The 24,551-nt window shown below is 46.1% G+C and overlaps 2 protein-coding genes across 3 annotated transcripts in view; one reads left to right on the top strand and one right to left on the bottom strand.

Moving 5' to 3' along the window:
- tg (thyroglobulin) overlaps positions 1–24,551 on the bottom strand; it is a 44,408-nt gene that overhangs the window by 5,429 nt on the left and 14,428 nt on the right. Inside the window, exons 24-46 of the mRNA XM_029113464.2 lie at positions 24,295–24,459; positions 23,750–23,872; positions 23,111–23,226; positions 22,548–22,656; positions 22,156–22,353; positions 21,677–21,847; positions 21,225–21,311; positions 20,875–20,958; positions 20,472–20,609; positions 20,146–20,319; positions 14,400–14,511; positions 14,124–14,203; positions 13,808–13,951; positions 13,009–13,074; positions 11,713–11,847; positions 11,362–11,532; positions 10,934–11,138; positions 10,491–10,578; positions 9,843–9,993; positions 7,856–8,052; positions 1,789–1,956; positions 1,358–1,525; positions 620–807 (exon numbers count right to left, since the gene is read on the bottom strand). Of these exons, the coding sequence (XP_028969297.2) occupies positions 620–807; positions 1,358–1,525; positions 1,789–1,956; positions 7,856–8,052; positions 9,843–9,993; positions 10,491–10,578; positions 10,934–11,138; positions 11,362–11,532; positions 11,713–11,847; positions 13,009–13,074; positions 13,808–13,951; positions 14,124–14,203; positions 14,400–14,511; positions 20,146–20,319; positions 20,472–20,609; positions 20,875–20,958; positions 21,225–21,311; positions 21,677–21,847; positions 22,156–22,353; positions 22,548–22,656; positions 23,111–23,226; positions 23,750–23,872; positions 24,295–24,459 (3,238 nt within the window). The remainder of the gene's footprint in view (positions 1–619; positions 808–1,357; positions 1,526–1,788; positions 1,957–7,855; positions 8,053–9,842; positions 9,994–10,490; positions 10,579–10,933; positions 11,139–11,361; positions 11,533–11,712; positions 11,848–13,008; positions 13,075–13,807; positions 13,952–14,123; positions 14,204–14,399; positions 14,512–20,145; positions 20,320–20,471; positions 20,610–20,874; positions 20,959–21,224; positions 21,312–21,676; positions 21,848–22,155; positions 22,354–22,547; positions 22,657–23,110; positions 23,227–23,749; positions 23,873–24,294; positions 24,460–24,551) is intronic.
- On the top strand, positions 2,346–8,889 carry LOC105016549 (Src like adaptor). 2 transcript variants are annotated; one of them, XR_004574593.1, is made up of 9 exons: positions 2,346–2,687; positions 2,782–2,907; positions 4,071–4,161; positions 4,739–4,825; positions 5,030–5,127; positions 5,422–5,553; positions 6,106–6,235; positions 6,769–7,805; positions 7,846–8,889. XR_004574593.1 is itself a non-coding variant. In XM_010880462.5 (8 exons), the coding sequence occupies exons 2-8, from the start codon at positions 2,826–2,828 to the stop codon at positions 7,016–7,018; spliced, it is 870 nt and encodes a 289-aa protein (XP_010878764.2). In that variant the 5' UTR covers positions 2,346–2,687; positions 2,782–2,825; the 3' UTR covers positions 7,019–8,889. The 2 variants fall into 2 exon arrangements, 1 of the variants encoding a protein (XP_010878764.2); XM_010880462.5 differs by having other exon boundaries at positions 6,769–8,889.

The raw sequence follows: 24,551 nt of genomic DNA, 5'->3' as shown, positions 1-24,551 counted from the left end.
CAGGTAGCGTTTTGTTGTCACTGCACGGGCAGTTTCTGGCTGCTGCCTAACACGGTTATTTAAATAAATGAAATTAGTATAAAATTGTTGTGTTAACTGTTCATTTAAAAAAAGATCTAAACTGTTCCTAAACAGCTGGGTCTGCTCCAGATGGATCCAGCGCCAGGGCACAGGCGGTTATTTCTGGATGGTTAAATTCCTTTCTTTTCCAAACACACAGCATTTGACACCATCGGTGGCTGCAAAACAGTTCAACCCCTCAGATTATTTCAGTCCCCATTCGGCTGGCCGCTTCCTTCCTCATGACCACAAGTGAAACATCCTCAGTCCCAGCCTAAGGACAGTAAACCAACAGTTTCACTCGTACTAGAAAGACACCAGTACTTTAGGCACCAGTCCCAGTAACTGTGCATTTTCCTCTTTCTATGCAAGCGCTTTGAGCCCCTACAGAAACCTGCCGTTCAAATCCAATGAATTATACATCTTTATTATAAAGGATTACACAGAACTGAATGAAGCGTGGCAACTTGTGTAAATGTTTTTTCTTTGGTGGACTGAAGTGCAGAAGGAATGAAGTAGGTCTGTTTTCAGTCAGGTGCCTGAAGCACATATTTCTCACCTGGTTGCATTGTTTAAGGCCTGTGAGAAGAGGTTGTACCCAGCTGGTGTGGGAGAATGCTGCATGGAGTAGAACCACGTTGCAGCCTCCTTCACCAAAGCACTGGCCCCGTCTCCACCCAGAGAGTTCGACAGGGCTTCGTAGAAAGCGGTTTTGCTGTCAGCTCGACCCTGTAGCTCTTCAAATTTCTGATGTCATGACGACATTATGGGGGGGGGGGGGGGTGTTTCTTTTAGACAACATGTGGTTTCAGCATAGACAAATTACGGCAAAATAATACACGTCACTAGAATGATGGAACAGATGAACTACGAACACAGCACTGAAATATAACGTGTGAAAACACAACATCCACAAATTACACTCAGTTCAAGAACATTGTTCTACCACAGACGTCAATAATGCAGAGGTGTAGACACACCCATTTAGAAAAACTGAAACTAAAAGACTATTTTACTGTTTGTTTTGATGTACTGTGTCCTTTCAGTGTCTTCAAAAGGTATCCGTCAAATGAAATCTATTCTATTGTGCTTTTCCTATTAAATGAAAACGTTAGTAATAAAATATATTACTTATAAATATTTCTGCAGGCTTTTTATTTCAACAGTGGGAAAGGTGGAAGAAAGTTGTGGCTGAGGGATTCCAGACCGTGCTGCAGTATCGCATTAAACACCATCCAACACTGGCCAGTAATTACAGCTCAGTCATTAATGTCATTAGTATTATAATAAATCTGACCTTGATTCTCTTGGCCCTGCTGATAAGGCCGTCTTCTTCAGAGGACCCCAGCAGGAGGTCAACTCTGTGGAAGCCCCCGTTCATCAGGGCCATAGAGGGGTCGCCCTGGACGTAGATCCCATCCACTACGGGACCCCAGGCCTGCAGGGGCCCACTGACACCCAGCAACTAGGACAGACGGCACAGAGTTGGACAGAGAGTTGGACAAAGCAGAAGTTAACAGAAGAGAAAACGTTTGCACTAACGAGAAAAGTCAAGAAGATCAGACATACTTTAGGACAGAGGGGATTCAAATGAGCATTCCAGGGACAGGTTTGGCTTACATTCCACTCCTCTCAGTGACATAGTGTGGGAATCCCCTTGAGGGATGTTTAGTGATCTACTAGAGAGGCTTTGATGATGTTGGTCTGGGTGGATGAGGCCCACAGTACCTTGGTCTGGGCTGCATTCAGGATCTGTGCCGGGACGGCTCTCAGGCAGCTGGCCAACCGTTCTGGGGAAGAGGAGAGGGGACATCCCAGCTCCTGGGCCAGAGCCTCCGTCTGTCTCTGGGCCTTTGATGAACTCAGCACAGAGGCAGGGGAGAACACGGATCCTCCCTGGGCAGAGGAAAAGACTTACAGTAAAAACGGTGTAGTTGTGGTCTCACCCCGAGGAGAGGGTGAGTCAATACTTAAGAACTTTTTAGATGCATTTCATTCTCACTCGGTGGTGAGACAGAGAGTCAACCCTTAGGAACTCTGAAGTAAGAGGAGACACACAGTTTCAATTCAGTCAAGTGTCTAATCACAGAATGATACACATCCTATCAGAGAATGGAAAATGATCAAGGTTGACAGATACTTCAGGTATGTGCGATGGGTATACTTTATGTATACGAAGTTTCCAAATGGGAGGACGTCTTATCATACAAATTCTAAACAGTGTGAGTGTTTATTTGCTACTGGTCAATTAACAAGTCCAATATTCAGTGTGGTGATTAGGTTATTTTTGGAATGGAAAAATTTTGTACAGAACAAGCTAACCTCAACTTCCCCATTATCAAGGAAGTGACAAGGCAAGCGCAACAAAAACAAGAGCCACAGAATGACTAAAGCATAAAAAGACTGAAGGGCTGTTTATCAGCACAGTTCATGCTGAGAAGGTTCAGGCTGTATTAGACTCCAAGAAAATCAAACATGGGTGGCGATAAGTGAAGTGACTTGGGCTCCAACCGGTTGGTGTGTTGCAGCGGTCTGTGGAAAAGCCAGGTGCACATGCTAAATCTGAGAATACAGGCGCTAGGATAAAGAACTGTTCAGCTATAAAGTAATGAGAGAACCGTTCTGAGGTAAATGAATGACAGAAACGAAAGAAAGGTTGTGAGAACTATTTTAAAGGAAAGGAATGAGAGTTTTTTTTTTTTTTTTTTAAATGTTACCCAGGGATTTGTTCCTGAACTCAAGTGGACCAGAATCTGTGATCCAGTATGGGCAACATCTGGCCAAGTCAAGTCCCAATATCAGTGGATGGAGATGACACCATAATCAGCCCTGACCCCGTGCAGAAGAGTAAGCCTCTGTTTTCTTTCAGATTATCATTGTTTTTTGTATAATTGTTATTGGTTAATTAATGCACTGCAATGGTTAATGTATTGCACTTCAAATCGTTAATTCATTGTATTTGAATGGATAATTTAACTTACTGCAATGGTGTTAATTTAACATACTTTTTGAAATGCATGGATGGAAATACTCTCTCTTTGTATGCATGATATACCAAAACAAAAAGAAATTTCCTCTTATGCAAACTGTGTTGAAGAAAAACAATGCAGGCTTTATAAATGGAGAAATAACGTTTGAAATATTCTGATTATCATGCAAAACATATTTAGATTGTACTTCACTATATGAGAGACTGAGCAGTGCTTATATTTCTTGGCACCCTGCGTTTTAACATGGTACTCCTGTGTACAAAATCTTTGTGGATATAAATGTTCAACAGCATTTGTCCAAAATCAAAATGATCAACCAATCAACTGCAGTTTATTTAAAGCATACTTAACAGATCTAACCATGCAAGAGCTGCTCACTAAGATGGAAAAACTATCTGATAACAAATACCAGATAAGTCTATTTCTGCTTAGATCATGAAACTTCACTGTGAAAAAGAACAACCTATTGAATGATATACATCTTTAGTGACATATTTGCATGTCAGCACATTTACACAAAATAAGCAGAAGACAAGAAGGGAGAGGACTGGAGGCAAGGGGCTCAAACTCCTGCCTCTATGAGGAATAGCAGGGCTCAAACTCCTGCCTCTATGAGGAATAGCAGGGCTCAAACTCTTGCCTCTATGAGGAATAGGAGGGCTCAAACTCCTGCCTCTATGAAGAATAGCAGGGCTCAAACTCCTGCCTCTATGAGGAATAGCAGGGCTCAAACTCCTGCCTCTATGAGGAATAGCAGGGCTCAAACTCTTGCCTCTATGAGGAATAGGAGGGCTCAAACTCCTGCCTCTATGAGGAATAGCAGGGCTCAAACTCCTGCCTCTATGAGGAATAGCAGGTCAGCTGCACGACACCACGGATCAGGGTTTTTTGTTACTGTGCCACTCCTCTACAAAACAGACTTTACCCACAGAAGCAGCGTTAGAACATTGTATTTGTGTTAGTGATGAGCCGATCTGTATTCTTTACCTGAAGGTTTTCTCTCTCCTCCCCCCCCCCCAGACGACAGCCTGGTCGTTCTGTGCGACTACCCCCCAGCTGATGTCAGTGTGCCTCTCTTCAGGACAGGAGAGCAACTGAGACTGCTGGCCGAGTGAGTGACCCAACAGATGAACCACAGACCAACTGCCACTCTATTCCCTGCCTAGCGGCCTACTTCTGACCACAGCCCCTTTAGAGATGGAGTGCACTTCAAAAGGATTTAGGGGGAGGTGTACCTTGGGTCGAACATCCAGCAAAGTCCTTTTAACGGTCCGCTCCACTTAGAGACAAGACTTCAGGGAATCACTTTGCATATGCTGTTATGTAAAAACAAAAAGAAGAACTAGTTGTCAAGCCCTGGGGGCAGCTGGTTTACTCAATGTCACCGTGTGACAATCACTCTGGTGAGTCCCTGATGGCGCCCTATCCACTCTATAGTCCACTTCAACCATACGGCTCTGTACAGTACAAGAGTAGTGTACTATATAGGGCATAGGGTGGTGTTATGTTCCAGGTCAAAAGTAGTGTACTATATAGGGAATAGGGTGGTGTTATGTTGCGGGTCAAAAGTAGTGTACTATATAGGGAATAGGGTGGTGTTATGTTCCAGGTCAAAAGCAGAGTACTAGTGTCCACGGAGTGGCATGTATTTGGAACTCAGTCCTAATTTTCCCTGTTTTTTCTCTCAGAGAGGGCTACAGATGGAAGGTGTGTTCGATCCGAACCGGAATGGAAAACTACATCCCCAACCAACATGTGGCCAAGGTCTATCACGGGTGGGTGAACTCCACCCTAGAACGAACCTGCCTGACAGTTTGTCAATCCACTAAGGTGCCCCGGCTCAAACCAGGGCGACAGTCTTGGCATTCCAACATGGGGACTGATATTACCGCTTCAGAACGCCTTCCTTAAACACATTTTTCCCAGGGAAAACATTTGATGCACTGACATTGAGATAATTGTTGCCCGTTTTCCTTCAGCTGGCTGTTTGAAGGGGTGGCGCGGCCTAAAGCGGAGGAACTGCTCCGTCTGCCTGGAAACAGAATTGGCTCATTCATGATAAGAGAAAGCAAAAGAGGTGAGTGGCTTGAATTAGAGAAAACTAAACATAGGTGGTTTTGTGGTTTATGACGAATGTAACACCAGGGCTCTGGTTATGCAGAAACTACTAGGGCTTGAGTAAGAGGGTCTACAAAATCAAACTGGGGACTGCAGACCCCTAAAACAAATAAAAGTATGTGGTTTCAGCTTGACTGAGCGACAGCCAAAACCTCTTTCTCAAACCAAAGAACTCCAATGGGTCATCCAAAACACAGTAATGTGTACACAGATGAAGTAATGTATTGTTTTCTAACACAGTGTTCTGTTGTAGGTGTGTACTCTCTGTCGGTACGCCACAGATCAATTGTACATTACCGTATCTTCCGCCTTCCCAACAACTGGTACTACATCGCACCTCGGCTCACCTTCCAATGCTTAGAGGACCTGGTCAACTACTACTCCGGTAAACAACCAAACGCGAAGACATAGTCTGTCTGAAAAACCATAATCTGTTTCTGACGCTAAAGCAGTCCTTCACCTCCACATTCTGTCAGAGGTTAAATGTGAAATAGGTCTGAAAGGTTTTCCCAGGACCCCAATGTTCCTGATGAGTTACAACATTTAAGTATTTATGTATTTATAGGACCAGTTGTATAAATATAGCAGCTGGAATGAATCATTCATTATGTCTGAACCCAGATATTCAGGTAGCGGTCACTTTGTAACAGATAATCATTTAGTCATCCCGACCAAACCACTGACACAGAGCAAACACTCAGCAACTGGAGTGAAATTAACCTTACTGAGGCTGTGTTAATGCATCGGGAACTCCGTTAAGAAGGCACTCGAATGAGAAAGTCCCGGTTATTGCTTAGTCAAGCCCTTTTGTTTAGTCACAGTTGACGCGCAGCATTTTACCTCCCGAACAACATAGGTACTGTGACGTGAAACTAGCTAATCGGCTATAACGTTGCTAAGTAGCTCCTCTCTCTAACCGCCCCTCGTCCGCCGACAGACTGTGCAGACGGCCTGTGTTGCCTGCTCACCGCGCCTTGCCTGGCGGTAACCAACAGCAACCTGAACCTGGCCTCCATTCCGCCCCCGGTGATGATGCGCAACAACTTCGACTGGAAAGACGTCAACAGGTAGCCCTTCTCCCAAACAGCTCATCTGTCGTCTCTCTTTGCCTTAGTTTCATCGTACTCTCCTACTATAAAACATTACCAAGTCAGGAGGTGAATTTATGCTCTTGTCTTGTATGCTAATTTCACTGTGCAGTATTTGTTTTGCTAAATGACATGCTCTGGACAGGGCTCAGAGAAAGGCCACCAATGTACTTTATCAGTGACGGCAAGAAAACTATTTCAACATAATGACACAGGGGTTTCCAGAAAATGTTGGCCTGTAAAATCAACAAACAATGACTTTTTTATTGGAGCTATTGGGTTCAGAAGAAAGCAAACAAAGAACCACACGTTCCTGAAAGTCTTATCTATCAGGAATAGGATCTTAGGAATAGAAGGTGAAACCACTCTGTTTACAACAACTACACTCAGCGGCTACTGAAGGGTAATCATTTAACCCTGGTTTAAGAACTGGTCATTTTCAGATTAGCCCCCTGTTTTGGGAAACATCAGATCTCCTCTAAATCCTGTCGTTATCTGTTCTCTCCCCCCAGCTCGGAACTGATGGATCAGCCCAGCTGTTACACCAGCAACATGGAGTCTAAGATCAGCTTCGGCCTACGGCACAGCGTCCTGTCCTACATGTCCCTGGCAGGGACGGAAGAGGTGACCAAAAACAGCGCCTGGGGGAGGAAGACGAGGAGCAGTGTGTGTGTGGCCCGCCAACGAGGCAGTGGAACCGGCACACCCCCTGATGAAGAGGAGGAGGAAGACGAGTGGGTCTATACAGAGCCATCCTCCTGAACCCCTCAGATGGTGTGGAGAGAGCACGCTAGTCCTCAGCCAAACCTATTCGAATGCAGATGAAAAAGTAGCCTGACTTTGTGACGTCCATTAGTGTGAGAACACTGCTTAGGGATGGTAGGTCGCTCCTCTGACCATTACGCTCTTCGTGTGGCTGCGGAGAACACTGCATTAAGGTGCGCAGATCCTCCGACAGGCCAACAGCCTGGACCGCGTCGAGGAAGCGGGGGAACATTAAAGACAAAAGCTGTGATACTGCAGACATTTATACCCTGGAGGGTAACAGAGTTTTACTGTATGAACTGGGTGGGAAACTATATTGTTGTGATGGGATCCCACCCCTGTTGTGATTGGATCCCACCCATGTTGGGATGGGATCCCACCCCTGCCCTTCAAATAGCATTAATTACAGAGGGATCAGAAATCTACAGACAAACTCAGTCCAAGCCCTATTCCCTCTCTAGAGCATTACTTTCAATAGGGCTTTGTTCACGGTAGGAACCCTGAGAAAGCAGGGGTACTGATGTATCGAGAAGGTCAGGTCACACATTTCCCAGGTGCCAAAGCATGTGATCACCCTCCTCTATTCTGGATTTGTTTTGGCTGCTTTAATGGTCATTTTCCTGCAAGTCTCCGCATTTTGGCTTGGGATAGTGTACTAGCTGCAGGTTTAGAGTTCATTCCCTTTATCTCCACACACTTCTGTGTGTGTGTTCATATGATACCAGGGGTCAGTGAGGGTCAGAGGTCATCTCACCATGATACCAGGGGTCAGTGAGGGTCAGAGGTCAGCTCACCATGATACCAGGGGTCTGTGAGGGTCAGAGGTCAGCTCACCATGAGTATCATCCTACGGAAGAGAGACGAGGCGGAGGCAGAGGTGAGATGGAGGCTGGCCACGTCGGCTTCGCTCCGCTCGGCACCAACCGTCACCAGCCCCGGGTCCCCTCCAAACACCCTGACGTTCTCCTGGATCCACTTTAGAGCCGCCACTTGGTCCCAGAGACCCGCGTTCCCAGGGACGACGCCGGAGCCTCGAGGAATTTCATTCACATTGCAATTTAAATCAATTTTATTTTCAAATGTTATTTTACATCCGCAGACTTCACAAAGGGCTTATACAGATACCCAGCCTAAAACCCCAAACAGCAAACAAGATGTTTCATGAGACCTTTCAGGGGTTAATTAAAAAACATTCATAATACATTTTAAAGGTACTTTTGTGTTAACATGTGTTGTTGTTTCCAAACAGAGAGCCTATGGATGTTAAATTAAATTTACAGTTTTAGGTGTAAAAATCAATTCTACAGATATACACCATATTATGTTTTTTCTGTCATAACTGCAATTGTCTACATCATTTCCCGAATACACAACCAAAGCAGTTATTCTAGTTAGGTCCAAAAGCTGCACCGAAGTCGATGGAGACTGTAATCATCCACTAAGTATGGACCAAGAAACTGTTGGATACATTTCAAATGTAATTTCACAAGACCCTAGTGAAAATTTGAGTACGGTCAGCAAGAGCAAAACAGTAAGATGCAACTTCTGGTGTCAGTGGGACTTTTCACAACACTTTGGCTGTGTACTTTAGAACAGCTCTTGACTACAGAAAAATAGGAGGGAGAGACACCTGAGGCCAGTACTTAAGACAGGAAGTATTTTTTTTGTATTACATGGTCTTACGTAATCTCTAGCGCTGATGTCAGCAAAATGAAAGTGCCATGTTGGACAGTGAAGCATGCAACAGTTTAACATTTATTAGTAGTTCTCGGTGAAATGACCTCACAACGTTTTACATCTTTCACTATCTTTCTGGGTTTTTTATATTTGTGTGTTATAAATAAAACCTGTGTAGTTGCACTCATTCACACACTCGTTACACATGTCGTCGTGTGTGTGCGCGTGAACGTGTGTGTGTGTGTGTGTGTGTGTGTGTGTGCGCGTGAACGTGTGCGTGTGTGTGCGCGTGTGTGTGTGTGTGTGCCAGCTGCATTCTGTGGTTGACTGGCTGGATACGGAGCGTCACTCCTTAGTGCCACATCATCACTGATATACTGAACATACAACTTCAGCAGAGCTCAGCTTTTCTCTCTCCTCTACCCCTCCCTCAAACTCTCTCTCTCCCTCAACCTCTCTACCTCGCTCTCCCTCAACCTCTCTACCTCGCTCTCCCTCAAACTCTCTCTCTCCCTCAACCTCTCTACCTCGCTCTCCCTCAACCTCTCTACCTCGCTCTCCCTCAACCTCTCTCTCTCCCTCAACCTCTCTACCTCGCTCTCCCTCAACCTCTCTCTCTCCCTCAACCTCTCTACCTCGCTCTCCCTCAACCTCTCGCTCTCCCTCAACCTCTCTACCTCGCTCTCCCTCAACCTCTCTCTCTCCCTCAACCTCTCTACCTCGCTCTCCCTCAACTTCTCTCTCTCCCTCAACCTCTCTACCTCGCTCTCCCTCAACCTCTCTCTCCCTCAACCTCTCTACCTCGCTCTCCCTCAACTTCTCTCTCTCCCTCAACCTCTCTACCTCGCTCTCCCTCAACCTCTCTCTCTCCCTCAACCTCTCTACCTCGCTCTCCCTCAACCTCTCCCTCAACCTCTCTCTCCCCCTCAACCTCTCTACCTCGCTCTCCCTCAACCTCTCCCTCAACCTCTCTCTCTCCCTCAACCTCTCTACCTCGCTCTACCTCAACCTCTCTCTCTCCCTCTACCTCTCTACTAACCTCAACCTCTCTCTCTCTCTCTCTCTCTCTCTCTCACTCTTCCGCTCTGACTCTCTGCCTCCCTGATGGAGTTCATGGTAAAACGGTGAAATATGGAGGCAGCACCTGTGCTGAGGAATCCAAACGAGGCCACCCTGGTGTTGACGGTAACCACGACAATGTTGCCGATGGCAGCCAGGTAGGATCCGTCCAACAGGGGTGATCCGTCGGCTCCAGACGGGTTGTGGAAGAAGACCAGGACTGCTGCCCCCCCCCTCTGCCACAGCCAAGACAAGGACAGCTCGTCAGTGGTATAGTTAAAGGAATTAGATGTTGGATTCAGGCAGTAATGGCTGTTTGTGTGATGTCAAAAGTCCAGTCAAAACATCAACTCAACCCAAACAATGGAAATGTCATTGCTATGCGTGGGATGCCCCCGCGCTCTCTGTTCCCCCGCGCTCTCTGTTCCCCCGCGCTCTCTGTTCCCCCCGCGCTCTCTGTTCCCCCCCGCGCTCTCTGTTCCCCCCTGCATGCTCTCTGCCCCCCCCCCCCGCGCTCTCTGTTCCCCCCCCCCGCGCTCTCTGTTCCTCCCTGCATGCTCTCTGTTCCTCTCTGCACGCTCTCTGTACCCACCCATGCGCACACTGTGTTCCACCACACCTTCTGTAGCCCCCCCACGGTCCCTTTACCCCCCCCCCCACGCCATCTACGGGTGGACAATAGGGTTTATGGGTGCTACTAAGCTCCGGTTAACATGGCTAAGCGGTGACTTACGGTGCCAGCTGGGACAAAGACGTTCAGGTACAGACAGTCCTCGCTGGTGGACGAGGAGTTCATGTCTCCAGGCTGCAAGCAACCTGGTCTACCACAGAAAAACATCCAACATTCTGATTAGACCAGTTGTGGTTTTGACACAAGAGCACAGCAGCGGGTTGAGTCACACACAGCTAACAAATACAACCAGACAGATCCTGCGTTCGTATTATTACCAGACTCACACACTGACACACACAGTGACACACACACACAGACACCCACAGACACACTGGGAAAACCCCCCAAAATGAAGGATTACACAAGTCAGTGGGATAATCAACATTCGGAACACACCGTGGTGTCGCAAAAGGCAGACACACAAATATCGTCTAACAGCTACAAGCACCTGCCTTCAGAAACCAACATGAAAGCCCTCATTGCTCTGTGGAGTGATTGGTTACCTGGCAACAGTAGCATCCCAAGTGGCAGTCCATTCCGCAGGCTTCGGCGCAGCGAAACGGAGGGCTCCGACTGGCGGACGTGCGTACGGGACCCCCAAAAACTGGCTGACTGTTTTCAAGGAGGGGCCGAGAGGCGTTGTCGTGGCGACTCCCTGGAGGGTACCGTGTGCTGGGATGAACACCGACGTCAACTCTGTCCTCAGCTCTGGACCACCAAAGACAAATAACCACATAGTTCACAGCGAGTCCAGAACTGACAACACACATATGAGTCTCAAATGGGACCCTAGCGGGCTTCTTCTGAACCAGAGATCACAGGACAAACATCACAGTAGGAATTAGGCGACAGCTATGACACAGTCACAGATCCTGTCGCTCATCAAAGATTTAGAATAGAATGTGAACTATTCTAACACGTGTATCTCTACCTTTGCGGCGGTAGACCAGGAGGGCTGGCTCTCTGATGACCAGACGGCAGTCCTGACCTCCGGAGGCGGAGGAGGGGGCACAGGCCAGGGTTTCTGGGTAAAGAACGCAGCGGACAGCCGAGTCGGTCCTCTCCACTGACACGGACACACAGGACTCCTCCTGCTCACATTCTGAGACACACAGACAGTTAGATTGACAGGAGGAATGAGCCAGAGGCACGTAGCCTGGACAGGACACAGACGGGAGAGGTCAAGGCAGGGTGTAACCCCCGTGTAGCCTAGGGACGTTTGTGTTCCAGAGTGGCGACCTTTGACCACTAGACCAGACTCAGGTGACAGAGAGGTTCTCACCGGACAGACACCAGGACTTTGTTCGGTCCAAGTCTGCAGCGATGTCTTTACTAATGTGGATGACGTCGAACGAGGAGACTGAAGAATCCACCAGAGTAGAAGACTCATCCAGAAGTCTCCACTGAGTCAAACTCACTGTCAAACACAGAGAGAGAGAGAGATACTACAAACCCACACATCATCATCATCCCCAGGGGTCAAACACAGAGAGAGAGAGAGAGAGAGATACTACAAACCCACACATCATCATCATCCCCAGGGGTCAAACACAGAGAGAGAGAGAAACTACAAACCCACACATCATCATCATCCCCAGAGGTCAAACACAGAAAGAGGGATACAAACCCACATCATCATCGTCCCCAGGGGTCAAACACAGAGAGAGAGAGATACTACAAACCCACACATCATCATCATCCCCAGGGGTCAAACAGAGAGAGAGAGAGAAACTACAAACCCACACATCATCATCATCCCCAGGGGTCAAACACAGAAAGAGGGATACAAACCCACATCATCATCATCCCCAGGGGTCAAACACAGAGAGAGAGAGATACTACAAACCCACACATCATCATCATCCCCAGGGGTCAAACACAGAGAGAGAGAGATACTACAAACCCACACATCATCATTGCCAGGAGTCAATTGCTTTCGTTTCAAAAGTAATGTACTAACTGGGAACAGGCGGTCTTCTGAATTGAACTTTAATGACAAAACGACAGGGCTCTCTGAGCATCTATTAGGACTCTATCAAGTGAACTAGACACTAATAGGTGTTGTTCAAAACGTTGCAGTCAGCTTTCCTCTCCACGTCTTGGCCGGGCTTACGGTTGTTACCCGAGGTTATGGAGGAAGTGTGTATGATTAAAGTGGAAAACACAGGGCCTCGTAAAAACCTAAGCCTGTCAGCACAAAGAAAGCTCACAGACGACTAGAAGTGAGTCTGTCTCTTCCACAGGGGGGGTAACCTTTGAACCTACACCAACGTGAGACGGGTTCTTCCCAAACAGCTCCCTAAACCCTTTGGTTCACTACTTCCTGGTTAAAGATAGTGAACTCAATAGAATTGGACTGTAATTTGGGAGGCAGACAATTATAGACATTAAGGCTGACGTGTGTTTTATATATTTAACCATTTACCGAGGGGTGACACACTTTAGGAATGGACACACTTGGCTGTGTATTGGAGAAGCCAACTACTGAATATCCTTCTGAGGTGGAATATCCTTCTGAGGTGGAATAACTTCGGAGGTGGAAATATACGTTAACAGTTTAACAAGCTCTGATTCTCACCATTCCTTGAAGGAGCACGTAGTTGGAAACGCGGGCACAGTCTAGGAGACCTAGTCCACTGATTCACTGAGGGGAAAGAGAGAAAATATTTCCCTAAAACATTTGCGTAAGCAATTCCTCAGTGATAAATGACAATCAGCTGGTCCCTCACTGGGCCTGGCACCAATCATATTGGAAGTGGACCGAAATGCACCACTTTTCACCAGAACCTCACGTGATGTGGACAAAAAGTAGTGCTCTGTGTTAGCCTGCCATTTGGGTGGCAGAGAGAGAGAGAGAAGTAGCTCACTGATTTATGCAGCTGAATGTGTATAAAAACTATCAAAACAATGGTTGAGCTAACTTCAAAGTTTCTATGATGTCACCAGGTAAAGACTGCTGAGGCCACAATTTGTTCTGGCTTTTAAATGATGTCTGACATTTTGGTCTCTTTTTATTAAATTTTTTTATTTATACACCCGCACAAAAATCTGAATATTCCCTTAATACTTAAGGCATTACTTTTCCCACTCTCAAATAAACTCTAGCCACTATTTAGTCCACAACATTTGACCGGAGTCCTGGACTCAAAGATTGTTTCCAGGACGACTCTGCTGTCACTATTTCCAGATGAGGAAGTAACATCAAGACATCAAACACTGAGTGGTGTTGCCCAAGGTGTCGGCCAGATGTGTTTCCTGCTCACTCGCTGAACAACTCTAACTACGTCGGTCTTCCAAATGACACCCAATTCCTTTAATAGTGTAATCCTTTTCCCTGCGGGGGTGATCCCCCCCCGAACACCCAGTTCTGTACACACCTGGTTTCTCGTACCAGCCCAGCGGGTATACTCCGGCTTCTACTTTGGAGGGGCTGCAGTCCTGGACTCTCCAGGTGGTCTGCTCTCCTTCACCACATGTCTGGATGCCAAAGCTGTTCAGAGTCAGACAGAGGATGTCTGATCCTGGATGGATGGATGAAAAAATGGGGGGGGTGAAAGAACAGATGGATGAATGGATGAAGTGAGGGAGTGAATGTTTTTCTCTCGTGGGTTGCCTCTTTTGAACTTTGTTTAAATAATCTGTCGCCACTGTGAAACCTTCTTAAGAAATATTTTGACTGGATGAGGAACTGACCAGGTGACTGGGTGTCCCTGACATATCCAATTCCACGACAGCAGTGGTCTTCATCGCATCTTCTTTCACATTCACGGAAACTGGTACAAAGCAAGCAGATGTTTTTTTCCAAACATTTCATGTCATTATCATGAAATTAATTTCCTGAAGAAAATGTGTGCTTGCTTGTTTAACTTTTAATTGGGGTAAACATAGATTTTGTACTGATAGTGGTAGCAGTGAGTTGTGTAGACATTAGTGGTACTAAAACCGGAAGTGGGACCAGGTCACACTTACCCCTCTGTGATAGGCTTGGCACTCAGGTTGACTCGGCTGCGGACAGAATAGGACACCATCTTCTTAAAGGGAATGCGGCTGTAGAAACTCTCCACGCTACCAGTGAGATTAACTTTAAAACAAACATACAGACAGAACAACAACACACACACAAGCTGTTGAAATACAAAGACAAAAAAATTCTGAAGGAAAACCATGTGCCCACTTTAGTCTAAAATAACTTTATAGTTGTGGGAAAAGTCAAGCCAGAGAAAGAAGTTCAGTTTAACAAGCACTTCAGCGACACACAACAACATACACAACCCACTAACAAGTGAAAGCACCAGACAGCATCACACAGACAAACCACCTACAACGTTCCTGTTTTTGACACACTATGTTAACATGATTGGTGCCAAAGATCTGTCATGTCAAAAAAAAGCAGGTCAACAAATCCCAATTTATGCAGGTGTCAGCAACTTTCAGGAGGGGAGACTTGGCCCTCAGACGTTCTGATAATTCCCCAAGAAGGAGTGTGGAGCTCACGGCTCGGAACTTAACCGAACATCGGACCAATCACACAAGTCTGTATTATATAAGTTAACCAAAATGGATGCTCGATCTGCTTCCGCAGCACCTTACAACACAAAAGCGAATCAACTTGGGGCGATCAACTCCAGCTCGCCACATCAGTTTCCACCAACAGAGAGAACAATGCAGTACTCTTTGTCTGTCCTGGACACTGTCTGGGTTCAGTGTTTATCTTACCGGCATGACTCAGGTCAGGATACAGCACAGAGCACCAGCCAGTGTTACCAGCTCTTGGTCTGTGGCTCAAATGGCATCCTATTACCCAGATATTCCACTACTGGTCATAAGAAGTAGACTGAATGGGAAGCCATTTGGGCCACGACTGGTTATGAGGGAATCTGGCTGTGCCCTTGAAGTACAGGATGTACAGAGAGAGCTCGTTCCTGTCTGGAGATGTCAGATGTCAACAACACAGAACCTTTTAATGAGAGGAAATGAGCATTTGATGACACGCATATGAGCAAATCAAGGCTTGCTACTTGGACGCGTTTCATAGAGCATGAAGCAGTTTTGGAGAGCTTTCTACTGACCAATTAAGCCCAACAATTATCACCATAAGGCTGAGGATTCTGGTCCTGCTGGCTGGTTCTGTACCGAAAACCTGCCTGTCATAACAACACAGCGCAGGTTGCTGTGAAAATTGTTCAGTATGTTGCTTGGTTACCCAAACTTCTTGCTCCTGCCAAACGCCACACCCACTGACTTTGGTTTTCTCTCTGCTAGGAGTCTGAATCTGAGCTCCTCCAATACTTTTTATAGATCACAGAAAACTCAGAAACCATATGATTGGTCCCAGAAACCGATGGGTTTTGTTCTGAGCCTAAACATCTGAGTAAAATAACATTTAGAATATAAATAATTAGCGAATTTATATTGTGATTGGTTAGATTCACATTAACGCAGTTAACACACTGTTGATAATTTTATTTGTAAAGAACCTTTAATTCAAAATGAATGCCTGGAATCGCAATCTGTTTAGGGTGGATGGAATTTTGGCACACATTGGACCAAAAACCATTCATCTGCACAAGGGGGGCACTCTAGATCCTGTTTTTAGCCAATGAGGGCTGAGTATATAGATATATTCAAATGTTGTCTTTAAATGGCCACATGATTAAACAGAATGCTTATTCATGAAAATAATGGATTAAGAATATATTTGAGTTACTTGAATAAGATTTATTACACAGACAATAATTATTTTTTTAAAAGCATTACCAAGACTAGGCTGGGGATTTTAGGAAAGATTTCCCTCAATCCGATGTCCTTTTAAAATGTATTTATCTAAATTCCACAGCTTAGAGAAAGATGAAAACACAGTTAAAAAAGAGCAAGAGAATGACAGAGAGATGGAGAGATTGTGAGAAAGGGGAGGGAGTTAATAAGACAGGGAGGGAAGGAGAGAAATATGGAGGGGGGAGAAAGTAAATAAGAGAGAGAGAATGAGCGTGAGGAAGAAAGATAGAGTGATGAAGAGGGGGAATGAGAGCATGGCAATTATTATGCCTGATCTCCAGCGGTTCTGCTCAGGCCCTGGTGATAGGAGATACATCCAGGCCCTGGTGATAGGGGATACATCCAGGCCCTAGTGATAGCGGACACATCCAGGCCCTAGTGATAGGGGATACATCCAGGCCCTAGTGATAGGGGACACATCCAGGCCCTGGTGATAGGGGATACATCCAGGCCCTAGTGATAGGGGACACATCCAGGTCCTAGTGATAGGGGACACATCCAGGCCCTAGTGATAGGGGACACATCCAGGCCCTGGTGATAGGGGACACATCCAGGCCCTAGTGATAGGGGACACATCCAGGCCCTGGTGATAGGGGACACATCCAGGCCCTAGTGATAGGGGACACATCCAGGCCCTAGTGATAGGGGACACATCCAGGCCCTAGTGATAGGGGATACATCCAGGCCCTAGTGATAGGGGACACATCCAGGTCCTAGTGATAGGGGACACATCCAGGCCCTAGTGATAGGGGACACATCCAGGCCCTGGTGATAGGGGACACATCCAGGCCCTAGTGATAGGGGACACATCCAGGCCCTGGTGATAGGGGACACATCCAGGCCCTAGTGATAGGGGACACATCCAGGCCCTAGTGATAGGGGACACATCCAGGCCCTAGTGATAGGGGACACATCCAGGCCCTAGTGATAGGGGACACATCCAGGCCCTAGTGATAGGGGATACATCCAGGCCCTAGTGATAGGGGACACATCCAGGCCCTAGTGATAGGGGACACATCCAGGCCCTAGTGATAGGGGACACATCCAGGCCCTAGTGATAGGGGATACATCCAGGCTCTGTCAGAGGTGATCCACTATCATTATCAAACTAAAACAAGAATACAATTGTTTGGAAAACCAGGCCTTTTGTATTCCTGGAATGTTTTCAACTCTCTCTCAAGCAGCTCTTCACTCCCTGGTGTTTAGACTTAAAATATGTTCCTAAAGAAGTGGAGAGAGATCCTCCAGTGGTAGGAACTAAGTCAGTCCAGACAGAGAGAGTTATTGATCTGTCAGTCCAGGTAGAGAGAGTTATTGATCTGTCAGTCCAGGTAGAGAGAGTTATTGATCTGTCAGTCCAGATTGAGAAAGTTATTGATCTGTCAGTCCAGGTAGAGTCAATTACTGTGCTGTCAGTCTAGGTAGGTTCTGAGATAATGACACAGGCAGAAGCAAAGTCATAAAGCAAAGGAATTCAAATGGAACCACACACACAAACACACTTAACGCTGACTGTAATCAAAGCAGGCTTCTTTAAGAGCTGCAGAGATTACATTCAGCTGTCATAACAGAAACTCTAACTTCTCGCTGTAGCGAGACTTGAGAGGGGAGATGTCAGCTTTTGAGAGTTATAATCATAATGGTATTAATTAGAAGAAGCTTTGGGAGCGTGTACAGATTGGTTACAAACTGAGCATGATCTTCTGCTCCTGAGTTTCTGAAAAGCCTTGGGAGTAATATATTTTATTGCCATTTCAGCCAATCGAAATAAAGCTTCTGGCAGGGCTTGCTTGTGGTACATCTGTTGTTGAAATTTACAAGGAAGAAATAACCACCATTTACAACAGGTTTATTTTGCTGTTAGAAAGTAGTGTGTGTGTGTGTGTGTTTGACTTAATGTATGTTTGTGTAATAATGTGTCTCTGACAGTTTTGATGCAGGGTATTCTTCCAGCAGATACCAAAGGGGTTTTCATAATGATCTCTCACAAAGTCACTGGTTCCACAGAAAACCTCAACCGGTTAGTCTGCAGCTTGACCTGGTGGCCTCTAACCCTTACTGGAATGAATAGAACGGACATGACCTCTTCAAGTCAATGATGGTGAGCGGTTCCACATTCATTCCGCTCTCTAGTTTTATGATCAAAACAAAGCTGTTGTCACATGCTAATACTTTCCACAAACAAATATTTCAATGTGTTTGGCACTTTTTGCTGTTATTCTATGCTTCAGCTAAATGGATCGTTGAGCTAACTAGCTGTTTTCAACACAACAGACTCACAGATCACCGTGGAGAAATGCAACCCTGTTTTAATTCACAACACACCCTGTTCTGGTATATTGCTGCTGTGATAATGATGAGTAGTTCGAGGTCCTGAGTTGAATTGGCAGAGGGCTTGGTGGGTTTGGAGAGGAAACAGATGTTCCACAAAGAGCTGCAGATAACTTGATGTCCCACTCCAGTTAGCTGTGACCAGTGGATCACTGACAGGCCTCGGTTTAAAAGGAGCACTCGGCTGGTTACACAGGCCAACCAATTTCCCTACTCATAGGTATTCTGACCAATCAACTTAACAAGTATGCCGACCCTTGTCCATAAGGTCAGAATCAGGCTGCCCGTGAAAACGAAGCAACAGGGAGTACTGTGAAATGTATGTAAACCACAGTCTTCGGCACAGACGATATTGTATATACTCACATACAAATCCCATCAAAACACTCAACCCGTCAAGTTACTAAACCCGTCAAGTTACTAAACCCGTCAAGTTATGAAATCCGTCAAATTACTAAACCCGTCAAGTTACTAAACCCGTCAAGTTACTAAACCCGTCAAGTTACTAAACCCGTCAAGTTATGAAATCCGTCAAGTTACTAAACCCGTCAAGTTACTAAACCCGTCAAGTTACGAAACCCGTCAAGTTACTAAACCTTTCAAGGCACTAAACCCGTCAAGGCACTAAACCCGTCAAGGCACTAAACCCGTCAAGGCCCCAAACCCGTCAAGGCACCAAACAGAGCTCTGTTGGCAGTGGAATTCATTAAATATACAAACAGAAACAAAAGATGCACAATGGTTTAATTTGATTCATTTTTTTAACTTCTTGGCAATGCAAAGCCAAGCCCAAAAGAAAACAAAAAACCGCCAATAGGTATCTCCAGTACGGAGAGGAATGGGGTCCTCACTGTAGTGAATAAATAGAAACCCTGGAGAGAGAGACCTCGACCGTTGAAAGTCTCCATCATGATCAAGGCGTAACCACACAGGTCAACCACGTAACCGCTGACCCTGGAAGTTACGCGTCCCAATTCACAGCCCACCCCCTAGTGCACCCCTGTCAATGAGAACCATATGGACCGGGCGTACGAGGCCACGGAGCGCCACCTGGGACACGGCCTGTTTCATGTGATGTCATGAAGATGAGGCTGATCCAAACACGTCCACGACGACGGCACAGGCTGCTTCCCAAACCGAACCATGAGCGCTTCGCCCCGCACTACCATTGGCCGGAGCTCACTGGGATCATTTGGGACACGGACCTTCGCAGTGTCAGCCGCCCTGCTTTGTGGAATGCAGCCTGACAACCGGTCGCTAGGGTAAACAGAGCCAAAACAGGCCTTTTCTAAGAGACACGCAGGCCGGGATTCCAACAGCATCCGTTGTTGTAAAGCGTTGCGCATTCACGGTCAGTTGAGGCTTATAATATAGTCAGTTATTTCTACTTGATGATACCTAGTGTATATTCATAACAGGTCTGTGGCTATTTTCACAGACGTGACAGTAAGTATTTATAAACTTTTTTTTTTTTTTAAATAGAAAGCCCTCTCATTAAAGCAACCGTTAATTTCCCTTCAGGGCAAACTGGCCAACCTCTGTTCAGCCTGGCATAATGTGTACGTTCAGAGCTGCATATAGATCTGCTGTAGGAGCGGTGTGGACCCACCCTTCTTGATGTGTGTGGTCTGAGGTTGCTGGGGCAATGGGATGCTGCAGGCCTGTCGGAGTGGTTTATCGTAGGAGCCACACACTCGGGTGTCAGGGTACAGGACACACGCAAAGTACATCGGGCTCTCGTCCCTCACGTCGATGGCGTGACAGAGATCCTCCTCCTCGCAGCCTGAAACACACATCCCAGAATGCATCCCCCGAGGGCTTTATCTGGCCAGGCTTGAGGATGGGCATCATATTGCTGGGAAATCATTTCGGTGCGTGGTGATGTTCAGTGTGAATACATCTTTCAGGAAAGGAGATGAAGCTGGTATGGCTTACGTTTCAGACACCACAACTGAGCCTGCTGCACAGAGAACTGGTGTCTGAAGATCCAGAACTGTAGGCTGGGGATGTCCCGTTCTGGGTCCACGACGACTGCACTGCCATCCAGGGGTACAAACGTCTCCTTGACGGCATCTATGGATGAGAAAGAAGAAAATCATATTATTTTCCAATGTACTGATGTGGATGTTCAACTGTCTAAATTCAACCACCTCAAAAGGCACAGGAAAAAGGTTGATGTAGAGGAATGGGGCTAGGAATATGGTTTGAGTTGCAGAGTAAGAAAAAGAAAAGACAGTTCAGTATTGCATTTAATGGGATTTGGGATGATGCAAGCTACTACACCAACTAGATATCTTAAATTGGGACCAGATTCTACATGGGGCACACTGGGTCTTACCTGACAGAAGGACATTCGTGGCCTGGGGGTTGAGAAGACTGCCGCAGGCTGATGAGGTCTTGTCACGGTTGGTCATGTCAGACTCTGAGGTAAGGATTTTTTTAACACGTGAGAAGGATGTGAAAGTAAATGTCCCTTGAGAATCTAACCTCAAAGGGGATTATTCGTTTTAACAAGCAAAAAAGGGGAAGATAATTTTGTCGTTGGGTTACACCCATGCCGTTCACACAAAGAATAGTAATTTCACTCATATTTTAACAGACATGTAAAAACACTGTGCAGTCACTTTAAGCGAAGACAATACCGTAATGTTCATTCAGAAGTCTTAAGAACATGTGTGTGAATCATACCTTTCCAGAGGTAAATGGCCTGGAACCCAATAATGGTGGCCTGGTAGTCGGTTTTGTTTTTGCTCGAAGCTGGCAAAGCCGCATCGGCTGTGAGAAAGACACATCGACCATAAAGCAGACTTGGTAACAACAAATGACCCCGGGGGTTGCAGGAAAATTAAGCTTCAGCAATGTTTACCAGGAAAAATGCAGAATGTTAGCTCAGAGAAAAAGACAAATAATGTCTGGCCATTCAGAAATATTCTCCTGAAAGCTTTTCTGTTCTTTAGCACAGTGGATCAAGTAGAGCGTGTTGACATGCAGCTGAAACAGGAGGTTGGTAAGCCTGGTCTTAGACTAAAGATAAAATGATACAGAGATTCTGTACTGAACAGGCTTTGTAGTGCAGAGGCCCAGACCAGGGAACAGCCCCTGAAAGTGAAAGTCACCGCCTAGGAGCTGGAGGTCCTTACTGATGACAAAGTCCTGTCCTCCAAAGTTGAAGACAAACTGTTTCTGCAGTTTGTTGTAGGTCAATCCAGCTCCACAGATCCTGTGAGCCGGGGCCAGGCCTGACATGTCCCAGTCTGTCTCACTGCACAGCAATATGTCCGGGTAGCTGAAGAGCCCACACATGATCACACCTGTACGCAGACACAGGCAGCGTGGAGGGGAAAAGGTCAGCCTTTAATTGGGTAGTCTCATATATATGATGTCAAGATGGCTACAGTAAAAACAGCTTTTAGGGGTTAGGTTAAAGGGTTAGGGGTTAACAAAAAGCGAGTTGACGCTTTTACTGACAGTACATAGAATATATGGTCTGTGGAGCAGGGGCTGGCAACAGGTGATGTTTTTGTTGGTGTAGATATTACTAGTGTTTATTAGTATTTACAGTATTCATTTCTTAAATAATCAATGAGCTCATATTTACAAACCCGTGAAAGACGTTTACCTCTGTCCAGAATGTTCTGATTGAGAATGAAGCCGTCACAGCAGGTGTTGCGGGCACACTCATCCTGACAGAAACGATGGACATCTGTCAGCGAGGTTCCCTCAGCTGCAAACACCACCGTACGGTACACGCCGGAGCCGGCCTTACGGAAACCCAGCCTCACAAAGGTCTTCTGGGTCTGAGTGGTAAATTCATGACCTGTGAGAGAGGCAGGAAGGCCAGGTTCATTGTCACAAGGAGGAGCACGGTTACATGTCAGGCAGGAAAAAAAATTATTATCGTCACAGTACATTCCCAGATTAAGTGAGAGTGGTTAAAGAAAGGACTAAGAGGAGAGTGTTTTATTTTCAAGTCGTACACTGTAGGGGTGACAAACAGGGACTCCAAACTACCTTTCTTCCTGATGACCAGTAGGTCTTCTTTGTAAGACACTTTCACCTTCAGGGTACAGTTGAGGGACGAGAACACATCGGCTTCTGGATTTCCAAGGAATCCTTTGGTCTGGTAATGAAAAGGAAAAGGGTCTCTTGACAGGTAACACTTAATCCAGGGCCTGAGGCGATCGTGTGATCTAAGCAGTGTGGGTTAGAATCTGGCCCACTGCTCTCCCAGCAGAAACTCTCTGTCTCCACCAAACAACATTAAAATGCCTGAAAATATAACATCTACCAAATCCAATAATATTAATGGAAAACAGGGGTTATTTACAGTTTACAAAAGATCAAACCATTGATGTCAAGGATTTGTTATGGAGTGGACTGGGTATCATACAATAACATCTCTGAACAACAGAAAAAGTTCTTAGTCCCAAATGTCCCCCTAACGTGCATTTAGCGCACCATTTATGACTCAAACGGTCAAAACAAAGTCCACTCACTATGCAGGGAATGCGGATCTGTTTTTAAATGGGCCCACATTGTGCGGGGATACAAGGCCACACGGCGGTCTTACGTACTTGCTCCGAGGGCTGGCACTCGATATTAGCTCCGTCTGTGCTGTAGAGGTCACAGCGGGTTTGTCCTGCGTCTGAGTACAGGCCAACATGGAGGCAGGTCTGGTCCTGGGCACAAACTGGAGATCCGCGGAGAAATAACATTTGCGGTTTTGGTGCATAAAACCCATTTACGTGCAACCTGCTGTTAGGATGTTCTATAGTGACCGGGTGTTGGTCAGCTGGTAGAGAATGGCACTGACAATGCTAGAGAAGTTCTCAAAGGTAATCCAGCCAAACACCTTCTGCAGTCCCCCGAGCAGAGGAATATACATATTCAGTACAATAAATGAAAACAAATAAAATAAAACATTAGTCCTGCTTCTTTGACCAAGTTGTAGGTAATCCCTTGGTGTTGAGCAACAGCGATGGATAAGAATTGGTTAGCCAACAGACATTGCAATTCTGCCGTGCTACTACATAGCACCTCTGTAGTAATGAACTAACTTCCTCAGTGTGACATTTTTGAAGTAGATGGATTCATAATAATTTGTAAGAACATAGTCGTAGAATAAATCAAAATGTCCCACTGCCGCTCACGGCTGAGGGCAGTTTATGTGAATCAGCCAAGGCCGCGGTAAACCCCGAACCTCATGATCTCACCTGACACACACTTCCTGAGTTGGTTCTCAATGGCCATATCGGATGTCTCTGAACTAAGGACGATGGAGCCTTCTGCTTCCAGAGACAACGCCGATCTGGGAACAGGCTCAAACTTCTCCAAGACTGCAAAGAGAAGAGGATACACTGCTGAAGTATTAAAGTAAAGGGTTCAATTCCTAAGTGAATGATTCAACTTAACTCCGTATGTAAGGTAGTTATAGTCAGACCCCCCTCTGCAAGGTGGTCATCAAGAGAAATTCTGCATTCAAGGGGAAATAGAGTCTGTGGTTTGACAATCCTTCTTAAAAACTGGGCTTAAAAAAACTCCTCCAAATATACATAAAGAGAATCTTTAGACACAGCAATAAAATATTATTTTCCTAAAATGTTGACCAAAGTTGCTGTAACTTTCCCCGAAACCTGGGGATAGTATTCCGCATATCCTGGGAATTCACTTCCAGAACGGTCAATCTTCCGACCACGACTTCATGGAAAACTGGTCATTTCAGAAAGGTCACCAGACTTTAGCGACCATAACAGTGTACCTGCACACTCCTCTGGAAGCAGGGGCAGGCGAGTGGATGTCCAGTCCAGAGACTCTCCACTGGATGTCACACAGCGCCACCTGCTGGTCCGGATGTCCTGCTGGGCCGACAGGAAGTCCCCTTCCTCAGAACACCTCAGACCACTGCGCTGACATTCGGTCAAACCTACGCGTTAATAAAAACCAGGTACACAGTTGTGTGTAACGTGGACGTGAGCACTGCACTGTGTAGTATACTGTACTACTATACTCTCTGAA

This window comes from Esox lucius, chromosome 16 (genome assembly GCF_011004845.1).
Source record: "Esox lucius isolate fEsoLuc1 chromosome 16, fEsoLuc1.pri, whole genome shotgun sequence".
NCBI lineage: Eukaryota > Metazoa > Chordata > Actinopteri > Esociformes > Esocidae > Esox > Esox lucius.
Note: the sequence above shows the minus strand (reverse complement) of the source record. Positions and strands in the feature narration are given on the sequence as shown.

Coding starts and splice junctions, on each gene's coding strand:
- LOC105016549 (XM_010880462.5), top strand. CDS start 2,826: ATGGGCAACATCTGGCCAAGTCAAGTCCCAATATCAGTGGATGGAGAT. Junction 2,908..4,070: donor CCCTGACCCCGTGCAGAAGA/GTAAGCCTCTGT, acceptor CCCCCCCCCCAG/ACGACAGCCTGGTCGTTCTG. Junction 4,826..5,029: donor GTGGCCAAGGTCTATCACGG/GTGGGTGAACTC, acceptor GTTTTCCTTCAG/CTGGCTGTTTGAAGGGGTGG.